General features: G+C 48.3%; 1 protein-coding gene and 1 non-coding gene across 4 annotated transcripts in view; both read right to left on the bottom strand.

The window, feature by feature from the left end:
- The window catches only part of KDM4A (lysine demethylase 4A), a 41,431-nt gene that overhangs the window by 17,952 nt on the left and 11,053 nt on the right, over positions 1–12,426 (bottom strand). For all 3 annotated transcript variants that reach the window (XM_054572096.1, XM_054572095.1, XM_054572094.1), the window contains exons 8-11: positions 11,941–12,078; positions 11,041–11,285; positions 9,752–9,951; positions 8,343–8,725 (exon numbers count right to left, since the gene is read on the bottom strand). In XM_054572096.1, coding sequence (XP_054428071.1) covers positions 8,343–8,725; positions 9,752–9,951; positions 11,041–11,285; positions 11,941–12,078 — 966 coding nt within the window. The remainder of the gene's footprint in view (positions 1–8,342; positions 8,726–9,751; positions 9,952–11,040; positions 11,286–11,940; positions 12,079–12,426) is intronic.
- LOC129069529 (U6 spliceosomal RNA) lies at positions 10,355–10,461 on the bottom strand. The gene has a single exon (XR_008529024.1). It is a non-coding gene; the product is annotated as a U6 spliceosomal RNA (small nuclear RNA).

Raw genomic sequence — 12,426 nt, 5'->3', positions numbered from 1 at the left:
ACACTTGGAAGGTCAAGAAAAACCAAATTCTGAGCAGGCCACATCCCGAAAGAACACAGCTTGCTGCTCTTCCAAACATAAATTTAACCAACAAGTTTCAGTGTCCGTTTGCCCCTTCATCTGACAAATACTTACAGAGACAACTGAGTACAAAGACCTGCCCAGGAATCTACTGGGATGCGATGCCTGCTTACAGGAGTGAGTGATGTGACTCGGTGTGCAGGAATGTGCTAAATGAATGAGGACGCTGGGGATCTCTTACTCTTACTACTCATGTCCATGAAGACTCAGGTGATCACAGACTTTTAACCAGATCTGAACCAAACTGATTAGTGCCAGTGGTTTCCAAATATACATACGTCAAAAAGCCCCTCAAGAGCCCCCATTAGAGAGAATAGGCCATTCTCTGACTGCTGTGGCTCAGTGGACAGAGTCAATAGGCAGGACTCTGGACTCTGCCTCTAATTCTATCAGAACAGCCCTGCTTTGATTTACATTTTTTAAATGATTTAAGATTTCACTTAAACAAATGGTTCTTTGGCTAAAACAAAAGGGAAAACCGATACTCACCGAATTTGATAGTGTTATCATAAAAATAAAAAACTTAGGGACATATACCCCAACATATATATACTTACTAATGAATTACATACTAAGGTACTTATGCACATTTTAAAACAAAAATAGACTGTAAAAGAATTTTTAAGTTCCATTATTTTATTCCTGCACCTCAATAATGTTCTTGCATTCCCACTTTCAAGACCACCTAGATGACAGGCCTAAACCTAGGAAGTGGCAGAAACTAGGAGGTAAAAGAATGAGAAGAAAGGAACCAGAGGTAGTGGAGATTCCTAGCCTGAGTCACCAATGGAGAGATTAAGAGAACTCATGTAGATGAAGGGGGAGCAGTAACAAGCCAAGTTCAACATGGCTCACACAAGCCTGTATCTGTGGGTCCCTCATTTGGCCCAGAAGCTTAGTAAGAAATTCAGAACAGGGGGCTCAGAGAAAAGCTCAGAGGAAGAGCTATAGATCTGGGTCTACTCAGAGTTAGGTTCAGAATTAGAATCATGGGAGTGGATAAGATTATCAATGGAAGATAAGATGACTGGAGACCACGTCTTCCAGAACAGGAGGATGAAAGGGAAAAGAAGGGAGATTTGGAAGAAGATTGGTAAGAGAAAAACAACAAAGCAAGGAGGGGAGGGCTTCCAGGAGGGAAAATCCACAGGGACAAAGGATACAGAATTGCTGAGCAGGAAGTGCACTTGTCAGGACTTTTTCTGAGGTAAGTTCCAGCAGACACAGTAAGGAACTAAGGAGTAAATACATCATAGAGGCTATTTTTGAAAAGATCTAGGGAAGGAATGAGATCATGGCTTGAGAAGGAAATTTCCTCCGATTATATTTCAGGGTAGGGGCTATGTGAGTATGGTTTTATAGGCAGAAAGAAGCTTGTGAGAGAAATTAGGACCTGTGGTAAACAGAATGGCCCCCCAAGGACGGCCAGGCCTAATCCCCGTGAATGTTAACATGACAAAGGATTGTTAAAGTTGCTAATTAGATGACTGAAAAAAGTGAGATAATCCTGGATCATCCTGGCTGGCCTAAACCGGGCTAACAATGGAAGAGTCGGTGTCAAAGTGACTTGGAGACTTGGCTGGAAGTTGCCGCCTTTGAGCATGGATGAGGGCGACAGGCCAGGGAAAGGGGACTGCCTGCAGGAGCTGGAAAAGGCAAGGACGCGGCTCTCCGCCCAGTGCCCCCAGGAAGGACCCTGCGGACAGCTTGACTTTGGCACAGTGAGACCCACTTCAGGCTTCTGAACTGAACAACTAGAAGATAATAAATCTGTGTTGTTTTAAGACTTTAAGTTTGTGGTTAAGAAGCAGGAAGAGAAAATAAATATGGGGTAGGTGAAGACAGATCACTTTAGAGGTCCAAATACTGAAGTAAATAGGCGGGGGGGGGGGGGGGCTGGGCGAGGGGGGTCAAGATCAAGAACCCCAGAGTGCAGCTTTGGGAAAAGAGAAAGATGCCTCTGTCCCCATCTGTGTACTGAGAGTGCCTCCTACCCAGCCAGCACACATGCTTGGTGATGTGGCAATGCAGAGACAGGTGAAACGTCACCCCTAACCTCAAGGAGCTTATGGGCCAGCCAGAGGGTGCGTGAGTCTAAAGCCCTTTCCACTCCTATCACGCTGCCTCTGTCTAAAGAGTCAGGGCTAGTCAAGTATTTCAAGATCTTCCCACATTTTCTCAATCTTCTGGCTGAATGTCCCTCCTGCTGAAGGCCATCCAGGCCACTCCTCCCAGTGCTGCCTGTCCCTGCAATGCGCTCCGGTTTCTAACTTCCCTCAGTACACAGCAGAACCCCAGTCCAACCAGCGGGCTGTGTGAGCTCAGGCAAGCAGCAGCCCACCAGTAAAGGGGGTAATGAGTGCTTCCCCACAGGGCTCTCTGAGCGGATGGAGTGGGAGAGAGCACGGCAGCTGGAGCTCAAGCGCCCCAGTTCTCTGTGCCTCCTCTAACAGCACCCAGGGTCAAAGTCAATGTTCCTGATGGGGCTGTTCTGTACAGAAGAACCAGTTGTTCTCTCCTTGTTTTGGGAATTCTCTTGTTTCAAAGCAACTTAAACTAGCAAGAACTTTTGCAGCCAACACATTGCTGTGGCTCAGTGTGCACTTAAATGAAAACTCTAAGGCTTTGGTGTTTATCAGCAGTCAGTGAACCAAGGCACTTTTACCAGGGCCCTTTACGTAAGACAGAGGCACATAAACTGAATACCAAGAGGCCCAAATTATACCTTGGGGGATGGTTAAAGTGGAGGGGGGGCATGCACAAGGGTGCTCTTAGAAATCCAGCTGTTTAAATATAGATACAATGCTGTTAGACCTCTCCAGGGACAGGTGAAGTAGTTCAGCTTCTGCCCCCCACTTGACTGTCAGTCCCCCATTCTACCTTATCAATTAATCCTGAAGTCAGCTTCTCGCTAAAGCTAAATTTCTATTCCTTCCAGGCTTATGGAAGGCTCATGGGCTAAGCCCTGGGGACCAACTGGTGGCAGCTCAAGAAGCAAGGCTGAATGTGGCACAGGGCCTGGCTCCTAGAAGCTTATCTTCCTCACCAACCTATGATAATTGTGCTGAGGCCAAAACAGAGCATCATAAAAAAGAAGCCAAGTATTACAGGGATTCAAAGGAGGAAAAAGGGGACTAGACAGGAAGCAATGCAAGGTTTCTGCAAGTGGTTGCTTTAGCAAAGGGCTGGGCTCCAATGAGCAGAGGTAGGTACCTGAGGGTTCAGGGGGCCCCTCACCCCGACCATGGAGACAACTCCCTGCCTCCTCCCATATCAACGCCATCTGCAGCCTGGTGACAGCTGCACAACAACATGAATGTGGTTAAAGCCACTGTATACATTAAAACGTGGTTAAAGTGACAGACTGTATGTTGCATCACAATTAAAAACAAATGAACCCAACCTCAGCCATCCCTCCTGTCTCCACCTGTGCTGGAGACCCCACTCCCTCCCCGCTGCTCAGACCTCCAGGATCCAGTCTCTCCCCTGACCCTCATTACCTGTGACCTGAGCCTGCTCCAGCTCCTCCCCTTAACCAGAGACGAGCTTGGCCACAGCTTCCACTGTCTTCAATCTCTCTCCTCCCCTGGCTCTGGACACACTCCTAGCTACCTCACCTCATTCTCCAGAACCTCTAGCTGCCCTTCTCATTCTCCTTCTCCTTCCTGGGCCCTCTACCTCCACCCACACTGTGAAAATTGTTCCTCATGCTTCACACATGAGTTCTTCCATGCCCACTGAGAACCACCTGGTGACTCCCAAAGCTAATGACCTCCTGAGCTTCAGATCTGTATATACACGTCTCCACAGCTTTATTTCACAAAAGTAGACCATACTCAACACGCCCCCGACTGAACTCACCTCCTGAGGCATACCAATACACCCCTTCACTTTTCTAGTAACCTCTATCTACCACTGATGCACCCCCATCCATCCAATAACTCAAGCCAAGATCCCAACTCAATCTCTACACGGCCCTCATACTCAGTCCACAGCCAGCTCCCAGCCCCACCCCGATCCTGCGTTGTCCTATGCTCGCTCTTACTTTCTTCTTCTTTTGTTTAAAAAAGATTTCAGCCCTGGCTGGTGTGGCTCAGAAGACTGAGCGCCGGCCTGCAAACCAAAGAGATGCTGGTTCGATTCCCAGCCAGGGCACATGCCTGGGTTGCGGGCTGGGTCCCCAGTTGGGGGGCACACAAGAGGCAACCACACATCAATGTTTCTCTCCTTCTCTTTCTCCCTTCCTTTCTCTAAAAATAAATAAATAAAATCTTTAAAAAATAATAAAAAAAAAGATTTCATTTGTTTATTTTTAGAGAAGGAAAGAGAGGGAGAGAAACATCAATGTGTGGTTACCTCTTGCCTGCCCCCTACTGGGGACCTGGCCTGCAACCCAGGCGTGTGCCCTACACTGGGCATCGAACCGGAGACCCTTTAGTTCACAGGCCAGTGCTCAATCCACTGGGTCACACCAGCCAGGGCTCTTTCTTACCTTCTGAGCAGCTCAAGTCCACTTCCTACTCCCCATCCCTATCCCCACCCTACAGCTCAGGTCCCTGCTTTCACTCTAAGGAACAAGTTCCAGATGGGTTTCCCTATTGCAAATCTTATTTTCTCCTTTCCTGAAGTAGAAATATTTGATTTTAAAAATAACATTTCAATCACAAAAAAAATTCAAACAATTTATAAATGTAGGAAGTAAAAATCGCCCATATTCCCACCTTCAAGAGAACCTCTGCTGTTTCTAATTTTGCCTTCTTCCTCCCTTCAAAAAACCTTTATACTGCTTCCAAAACATCAGTAAAGAGCTTAAAAAACCCTTCACTGGACAATCTAAAGAACTGACATGGTTTCTTGAGTAAGTCAATGGTGGGGGGAAAAAAGGAGGAAATACTGTCCTGGATTAAGGTAGATTTAAGAGACATAATAAAGTGTCAGACTAGATTAAACCTTGATTCAAACCCACCATAAATTTTTAGACAATTGGGAAAAATTGATTATGGGGTGGGTATTAGATGATGCTAAAGAATTTTTATAATTTTGTTAGGAGCAATAATGGCATAGTGATCAAGAAAATACCCATACTTTTTGGAGATACACACTAAAGTAGGGGGGAAAAATGACATGATACCTCATTTGCTTTAAAATACTTCAACAAATAAAAAAAGGACAGATTAAGCAAATGTGGCAAGATATCGAAAACTGTCAGTTCTAGGTGATGAGAATCTGTGGGTTCGCTGTACTATTCTGTATACATCTTTGTGCTTTTCAAAAATGTATCTTATCTTCAATCTCCAAAACTACATGGCTGGGAACCTCCCACTGCTCCCGACCACAACTCTAAACTCAAACTGCTTCACAAAGCAGAGCCTCCGCGATCTGGGTCCTGACTCACACTCTACCAACACCTCCTGGGGCCTCCCCAGTCACACACGCCTGAGGCAAACGGAGCCACTGTACACGACCCCTGCCCACCCCCCGCCCTGCTCTGACCTTGGCATGAGCTGCCACCCCACGTAGAACACTCCCCTCTCCCACCCGGCATATTCCTACCACCCTCAGACCTAGCTCAAATGCTTCCTTCTCTGCAGTTTCCCTGAACGCCTCAGCCCAACCCCAGGGTGAGCTGTTAACTCTTCCACTTGTGCCACAGTGTGGATCACCAAGTACCAGGATTATCTGCTCACATCTGTCCAGTCATCTAGCCTGTAAGCTCCTTGAAGGCACTGTCCTAGCTCCGAGTATGCATGACAGCGTGAAGCAAAGAGGTAGGCAGCCAAGGTATTTTTAGAGAATTTGAAGTACCATATCTTGCCATGTATAATGTGCACTTTTCTGCCCAAATTTTTGAGGGAAAAATAAGGATGCACACTATACATGGGTAGTACTAATTCCCTATCTATATAAATGTTTTTAATTCTTTTATGCTCATGCGTCAAAAGTGTAACTCTAGAAAGCAATAGCGATATCTGTATGCAAGTTAATACCCTGAAATACGGTAATTGGTTTTGATTTGAAATATAAATAGATAATTGAATTAAAAAATTAAAATGAAAGGTATTTTTCCTGAAAGTTTGGGCCAAAATCATGGGTTGGCATAATACATGGAAGTGCATTATACACGCAAAATATGGTAGCTCAAAGATGCCACCATATGAAGTGGGGCAGAGGAAGAGATGGTTGGTGTGGAGTGAAGAAGGGTATCACCAGCACACAACAGCTAAGACATCAGTACAGAAATAAAAGGGAGCCCTGACTGGTGTGTTTCAGCGGAATGAGAACTAGCCTCCAGACCAAAAGGTCGCCAGTTCGATTCTCAGTCAGGGAACATGTCTGGGTTATTTGCCAGGTCCCCTTGTTAGAGGCAACTGATCAATGTTTCTCTCCCTCTCTTTCTCCCACCTTTCCCCTCTCTCTAAAATCAATGAAATAAAATCTTGGGGAGGGGGAGGGGAGAGGAGGGGAGAAGGGAGAGGGGGAGGGGGAGGGAGGGGGAGGGAGGGGGCGGGAGGGGGAGGGAGGGGGATGGAGGGGAGGGAGGGGGAGGAGGAGGGAAGGAGCCAGAAAGGCACTCAATGGTTCTTGAGCAGGGGTTGAATGAGAGAAGCATGCGATCTCCTCCAGCGATTTCCCCACGCAGGGATTCCTGGCTTTTCTCCCTGGCCCTGGGATGTTAGCGAGCCTCACTTAGCTGGGATCTGTCTTTGGCAGGAGTACATTCTGGTCTGCGGCATCCACAATACATGGAAGATGAGTGGGAAACACTGCGGCAGTGAGAGGGACCTGTGTCCTCCAGGACTGCCTGTGACTAGATAGATAACCTGTCTCATTGAGAGTGAATGAGCAGCAGGGCCATTTGGCCACAGATTAAAATCGACTTTCTTCAATCGTTTTAAACTGGTATAAAGTGACGCTCTGAGCTTCTTATGTGTCGTATCAATTAAGCAGTAATATATAGCCTAAATAATGCATATGAAATTTTTAACATATAGTAAGTCCCTGCTATTGTTAGCTGCTCTTGTGGCAACTAGAGGCAAGAAAGTCAAGATGACATGGCAAGAGAGGCACAGCATGACCTGTCGTGTGACAGCGGGATGCACAAGAGAGCACAGAGCTTGTGAAGGAAGAACGGCTCGGATGGGGCAACGGGGAGTGTCAGGGATTCCAGTTTTCAAGCTGAAAAGCCCTCTCTTGTGGGAGATGCCAGAGAGAGAGAGAGAGAGAGAGAGAGAGAGCGAGCGAGCGCGCGCAGCAATCAGAAGCAATGAGGAGGAGACACAGCGGCGGGCACCAGCTCATGGGCGGCATCCACTGTGAGAGGGAGCGAGGGGCATCTGGGAAAAGGAAGCCAACAGACACTGAACCCTGAGATTCAGAGACAAGAAAATTACATGGATACTAAACACAAGGGACACAGTGAGTATACATACATAGGGGGCTTGTGATGGTATCTCAGGTGAATATACTTTAGAAATATTTCATAACAACTTTTAAAAGATAAATTTCTCAAAAGTAAGATAAGGGGATGGGAAATAAAAGAGACCTTCTTCAGTGACTTCTATTGTCCACCCACCCCCATCCAAGGCCGCGACTTGACCCACGTAAGCTATGAGGCTGGGGAGGAAGGGCAGGTCACTTGGGTAGGTGGGAGTCCAGCTGCATCCAACAAAGCTCTGCTCTATCGCACTCAGATCCACCAAAACCAACAGAAAACAGCTTTTGGCGACAGTTTTCTAGGAGGAAGCCTGAATAAACATGCTCACATTTACAGCTTTGGGAATTCACCCTGGTCTCCAAAGGACACTCCTTATCACACTGTAATTCTGGGAGATGAAGAATCATATGGGGGGTCCGGGCAGGGGAGAAGCGGAGGTTGATTTCTAATGGGAGTCACAGGGCAGACATACTTTGTAAGGAAAAAACCCTTGAGTTTTAGAGTAGGGAAGGCCATCTCATCCCCAACGCTCAAATACCTGGGTTGCAACTGCTGTCACTCTAACCCTCGGGCCTCTGAGGCAGGGAGGGTCAGAGGACACATCCAACTGATCTGCCACTGTCTCAGAGTCTGCAAGGCCATCCTTTGGAACAGTCACACAGAAATAAGAGAAAGGAACTCCTTTCTGGTAGTGAGCCAATGCCACCTGGCCTTCAGCTCAACATAGTGGCAGGTGGGAGGTCCACCCAAAGGGTCTCTCCTGCCCGCTCGCACACCGCAGCACCCCCACGCCGCAGGACCCCTTTCCATTCCAGGCAGCCCGTACCTCCGCTAGCTCCCGCTCGCTGATACTCTTGGTGGCGCTCCCCTTCTTCCTTGTGCACGGCTCTCCCCCAGCGACCCTGCCATCCCCTTTGGCATAGCTGTGCACAGTGAGAACTCCCGTTTGCCCTTGGGTTTGGCAGGACAGAGGCTCACTGGTTTCTGAATCGGAAGAAACAGAATCCCGGGATGAGCTGGAGCCCAGGCTAGAAGATGATTTCTTTTTGGAACCCGAGAAGACAAGGCGCCCCCCTATAGAGGCAGGATTCACAGAAAGATCCAAGGCAGCCGCTTCTTGTTCCTCCTCCTCCTCCTCCTCTTCATCCTCCTCTTCTAGTTTGACGTTTTTAAGCTCTTCAAATTTGACTTCAGTGGAGTCAGAATAATCTGAAACACAGATACACATTGGACAGAGCTGACTTTCTCCCACACGTCTGAACTCCGTGAAAGGCAGAGTGGTCAAGCACAAAGAACGTGAGCAGCGAGTGAAGCCCGGCCTCGAATTCTGACTCTACCACATGCAGGGTCACTGTGTGATGAGGGCCTCACTGCTTATCCTCCCTGGGACTCCTGTTTTGTCTTCTGCGTGTAAGATGGAACATAGCCAGGCACACTGCAGACACACAGTAAGTGACAGCTGCAAGTTTCCCAGAGTCTCCTACAGGAAAGGAAAGTCTGAGCTTGGGAGAGACCCAGCACCCACCCCTAGGCTAGAAAATCTGAACAGGAGGCAGCCCAGCCCCAGGGTCCCAGTCCAGTGCTGTCTGGCTCTTAGCTGAGGTACTGACAAGGTATCATCAATACAGAGATTCTTCAAGCCCAACTGGGGACTGATAAAAGCCCCTCCCCAACAAATCTACCCTCAACAACCGTCCAAGTGACTGCTGTAGAGAACACTGTGACCACACACCTCACCCGCTCCTGAAATACAAATGGCTTCCCAAGCCTCTGGGTGCACAAACCTAAGATGGCAGGCAGTCCCTACATCATCGCATTTCTATTTCTCTAGCCCTGTCTCCTGAAAACACACCTGCCTCCTATCCTTCTGCTCACATACTGAAATTACAGGAAGTCACTACCGGCTCCCCAAATAACTCGCGTCCTTTCACATCTCCACGCCTTCGCTGCTGCCAGTCCTCTCAGGGATCCCCTTCCTATGTCCCCGACTCCGCCTGCCTGCAAAATTACTACTGTTCTCGTAAGAGTCGGTTCACTGCCACTTCACCAAAGCCTTCGGTACTCCCCTGGCCCCGCACCAGGCAAAGCTCCCCTGTGCTCCTCACCGAAGCGCCCCTCGCCCTCAGACCTGTCTCTCCCCTTTTTCTTATTTGTGACCCTGCACTGAAGATCGCATCGGACACAGAACAGAACACAGTTAGGGCTGAGGGATAAAAAACACCGTCATCAACTGACCTGGGAAGGTAAGACCATCCTCGACTTGCCGCACGGAGCTATGGGTGGGCCTCACGGGAGCAAGGGCAGCCTGGCACTCAGCCATGTCGTACTGCCCGGAGCTCAGCTCCTCCTTGGGGAAGAGCTCACTCTGACTGACCTCCTGTGGTATTTCAAGACAAACTCGGTGTCTCTTTGTGCCTATACGGTGCTTGGCTAGGCTGCAAGGAGGAGAGGAAGCTTTTTAAGATACTCATCCGCTTACACGAACATATCCACACACAACCTGAAAGTGAGCAGCCAGAGCCTGTCATGCCTACTTCACAGGTCTGTGCTGCCCCTAATTTGTGAGACCTGAGACAAGGGACTTCACCTCTGAGCCTGTTCCATTAAGTGGAAAATAGGGGTATCACCACCCACTTCAGACTTGAGGACCAGATGACCTAAGGAAGCACCTGGCATAAAGCTGGCACCCCCAAAATGTCTCTCCTTTCTTCCCTACATGACCCCGGATAAATGGTCCTTCGAGGACAGACCCTGATGAGGCTGGCCAATGTCAATACACCGTTTCTTTGCTCTTGTGAGTCTCATTCCCGCCACCACATTCTCCTTTTTTTTTTTTTTTAAATTCTGGAATGCTTCACAAATTTGCATGTCACCCTTGCACAGGGACCATGCTAATTTGCGTATCATCATTCCAATTTTAGTATATGTGCTGCCGAAGTCAGCACCACATTCTTCTTTGTTATTAAAGAGCTCTCATAGCCCTGGCCAGTGTGGCTCAGCTGGTTGGAGCATCATCCAACAGGCCAAAAGGTCACTGGTTCAATTCCCAGTCAGGGCACATACCGAGGTCACAGGTTTGACCCTGGTAGGGGTGCATATGAGAGGACAACCAATCAATGTTTCTTTCTCTTTCTTTCTCTCCCCGCCCCCACCTTCCTCTTGCTCTAAAAGCAATAAAAAAATGTCCTTGGGTGAGGATGAAAAATAAATAAATTTTTAAAAAGCTCTCATACGATGACGAGAAAATGAGACTTTTCTTGCTCTGAGGGAGCTGTGCCCTGGTGTGGGTGCCCCTTACTCTAGGCAGACCACAGGCTCACCAACCGGTGCGATCATTCCTGGGGAACGGCCACAAGGAGGGTCTGAATGCCCTCACTCTGAGGATTCTGGAGCCTTTACCAAGAAGAAAATTCCCTCAGCTGTGACTCATACACCCCACTTAGAAACAGCCTCTCAGCAGGTTACGGGGAGCTGCCCCGGCATCCCTTTCTCAAACAGCTGGACCCCAAGGGCTGCCAGGTTACCTTCTCTTCAGGTCGCCCTCCTCTCCATCCTCAACCCCTTCCATGTCCTCAGGGCACTCCTCCTCATTTGTTGCTCTTGGGGGCAGTTCGCTCTCCTTAAGAAACTCGGCGGCTTCTGGCGTGGGCAGAGTATGGTCAATAACTGTGCTGTCCTTCCCAGCTTTCCAGAGTTTGTACCTTTCTGGCTGGAACTTCCTCACAAACACATCCATGGAGATTTTCACCATATCCTTCCTACAGGAGCACTGTCACAGGGAACCAGAAGGGCTCCAGGTGAGCACACTTGAACTGCTTCCACCTGACCCCCAGAGCCATCTCCCTTTTGGTGGAAAAATGTACAAGACAGTTTAAAGCCAAACTCTTCGGGTTCCCAGGCTGAAGGCGTATTGTCCTTGCAGAGCCTTCAGATATGGAGGGAAGCAGGGAAAAAGGGCGGAGAATGCACTAACAGGATGTGTGGGGAACCATTAGAGATGAAGCTGTGCACTCAGACCCAGGAGGGTCAACAGCCACCTTCCCTTAATATCTATCCAAGCCAGGACCATACAAGCAAGTCTACTCCTGATCAAAGGTCCAGCCCTGCTGCTTCCCACCAGTAAAAGTAAACCCCTAAGAATTTCTCAACAAAGAAATCCCAGAGTGGCTACAGCAAGAAATATCAGTGTTTGTGGGTGCGGTTTTAATGCCCAATGGACTTAAGCATGAAAACCTCACTTTGTACATTCTAAATCTGAACAAATTTTCAATGAACACAAAACATTGGGCGCTTCTGCACATTCCCCCAGCCACTTGGTTTCTGAATTCCAAAAGTTCAAAGAAAAGTTCTAATCACCTGCCAGATCACCTAACAAGAACCAGACATCCTGAGGCATGGTAGGACAGAGAAGCCAACAAACTTACGAGCACTGCTTGTTTGCCATACTCAATCCACCGGCGGGTGGCAAAATTGGTCGACTCCGCACAGTTGAAGCCATGGTTAAAGCCAGCATGGTAACCGTAAGGGAAAGTGATCATGAACTCTCCGGCTTCCTGAGTCACCTGAATAAGAGCAGACTTGAAGCAGCTGCATCAAACCACAGAAGCCGACAGAACTGGAACTCTGGCTCCCACTCTGCCTCAACTTAACTCAATGGCCAAGGGTCAGTCATAAAATATAAAATCACTGGGGTCTTGGTGTCTTCTATAAAATGCAAAGCCCTAGCATAGCAATTGCCGTGACTATGATAACCACCTTCCGAAGGAGCCCTGTTCAGGCGGATGTGACTCTCCTCTGGTACCAGCAGGAAGGTACAGTAGCCCCCACCTTTAGTTCCCTGAGATCAAAGTGCTGTTGTACAAGTTAGCTTTGGCCTGCACCTGGCAGAGTAATGAACTAGAATGAAACAC

The sequence above is a fragment of the Pteronotus mesoamericanus genome, unplaced genomic scaffold (genome assembly GCF_021234165.1).
Source record: "Pteronotus mesoamericanus isolate MK-2021 breed Mesoamerican mustached bat unplaced genomic scaffold, CSHL_Meso_final contig_221, whole genome shotgun sequence".
NCBI classification, from domain to species: domain Eukaryota; kingdom Metazoa; phylum Chordata; class Mammalia; order Chiroptera; family Mormoopidae; genus Pteronotus; species Pteronotus mesoamericanus.
Note: the sequence above shows the minus strand (reverse complement) of the source record. Positions and strands in the feature narration are given on the sequence as shown.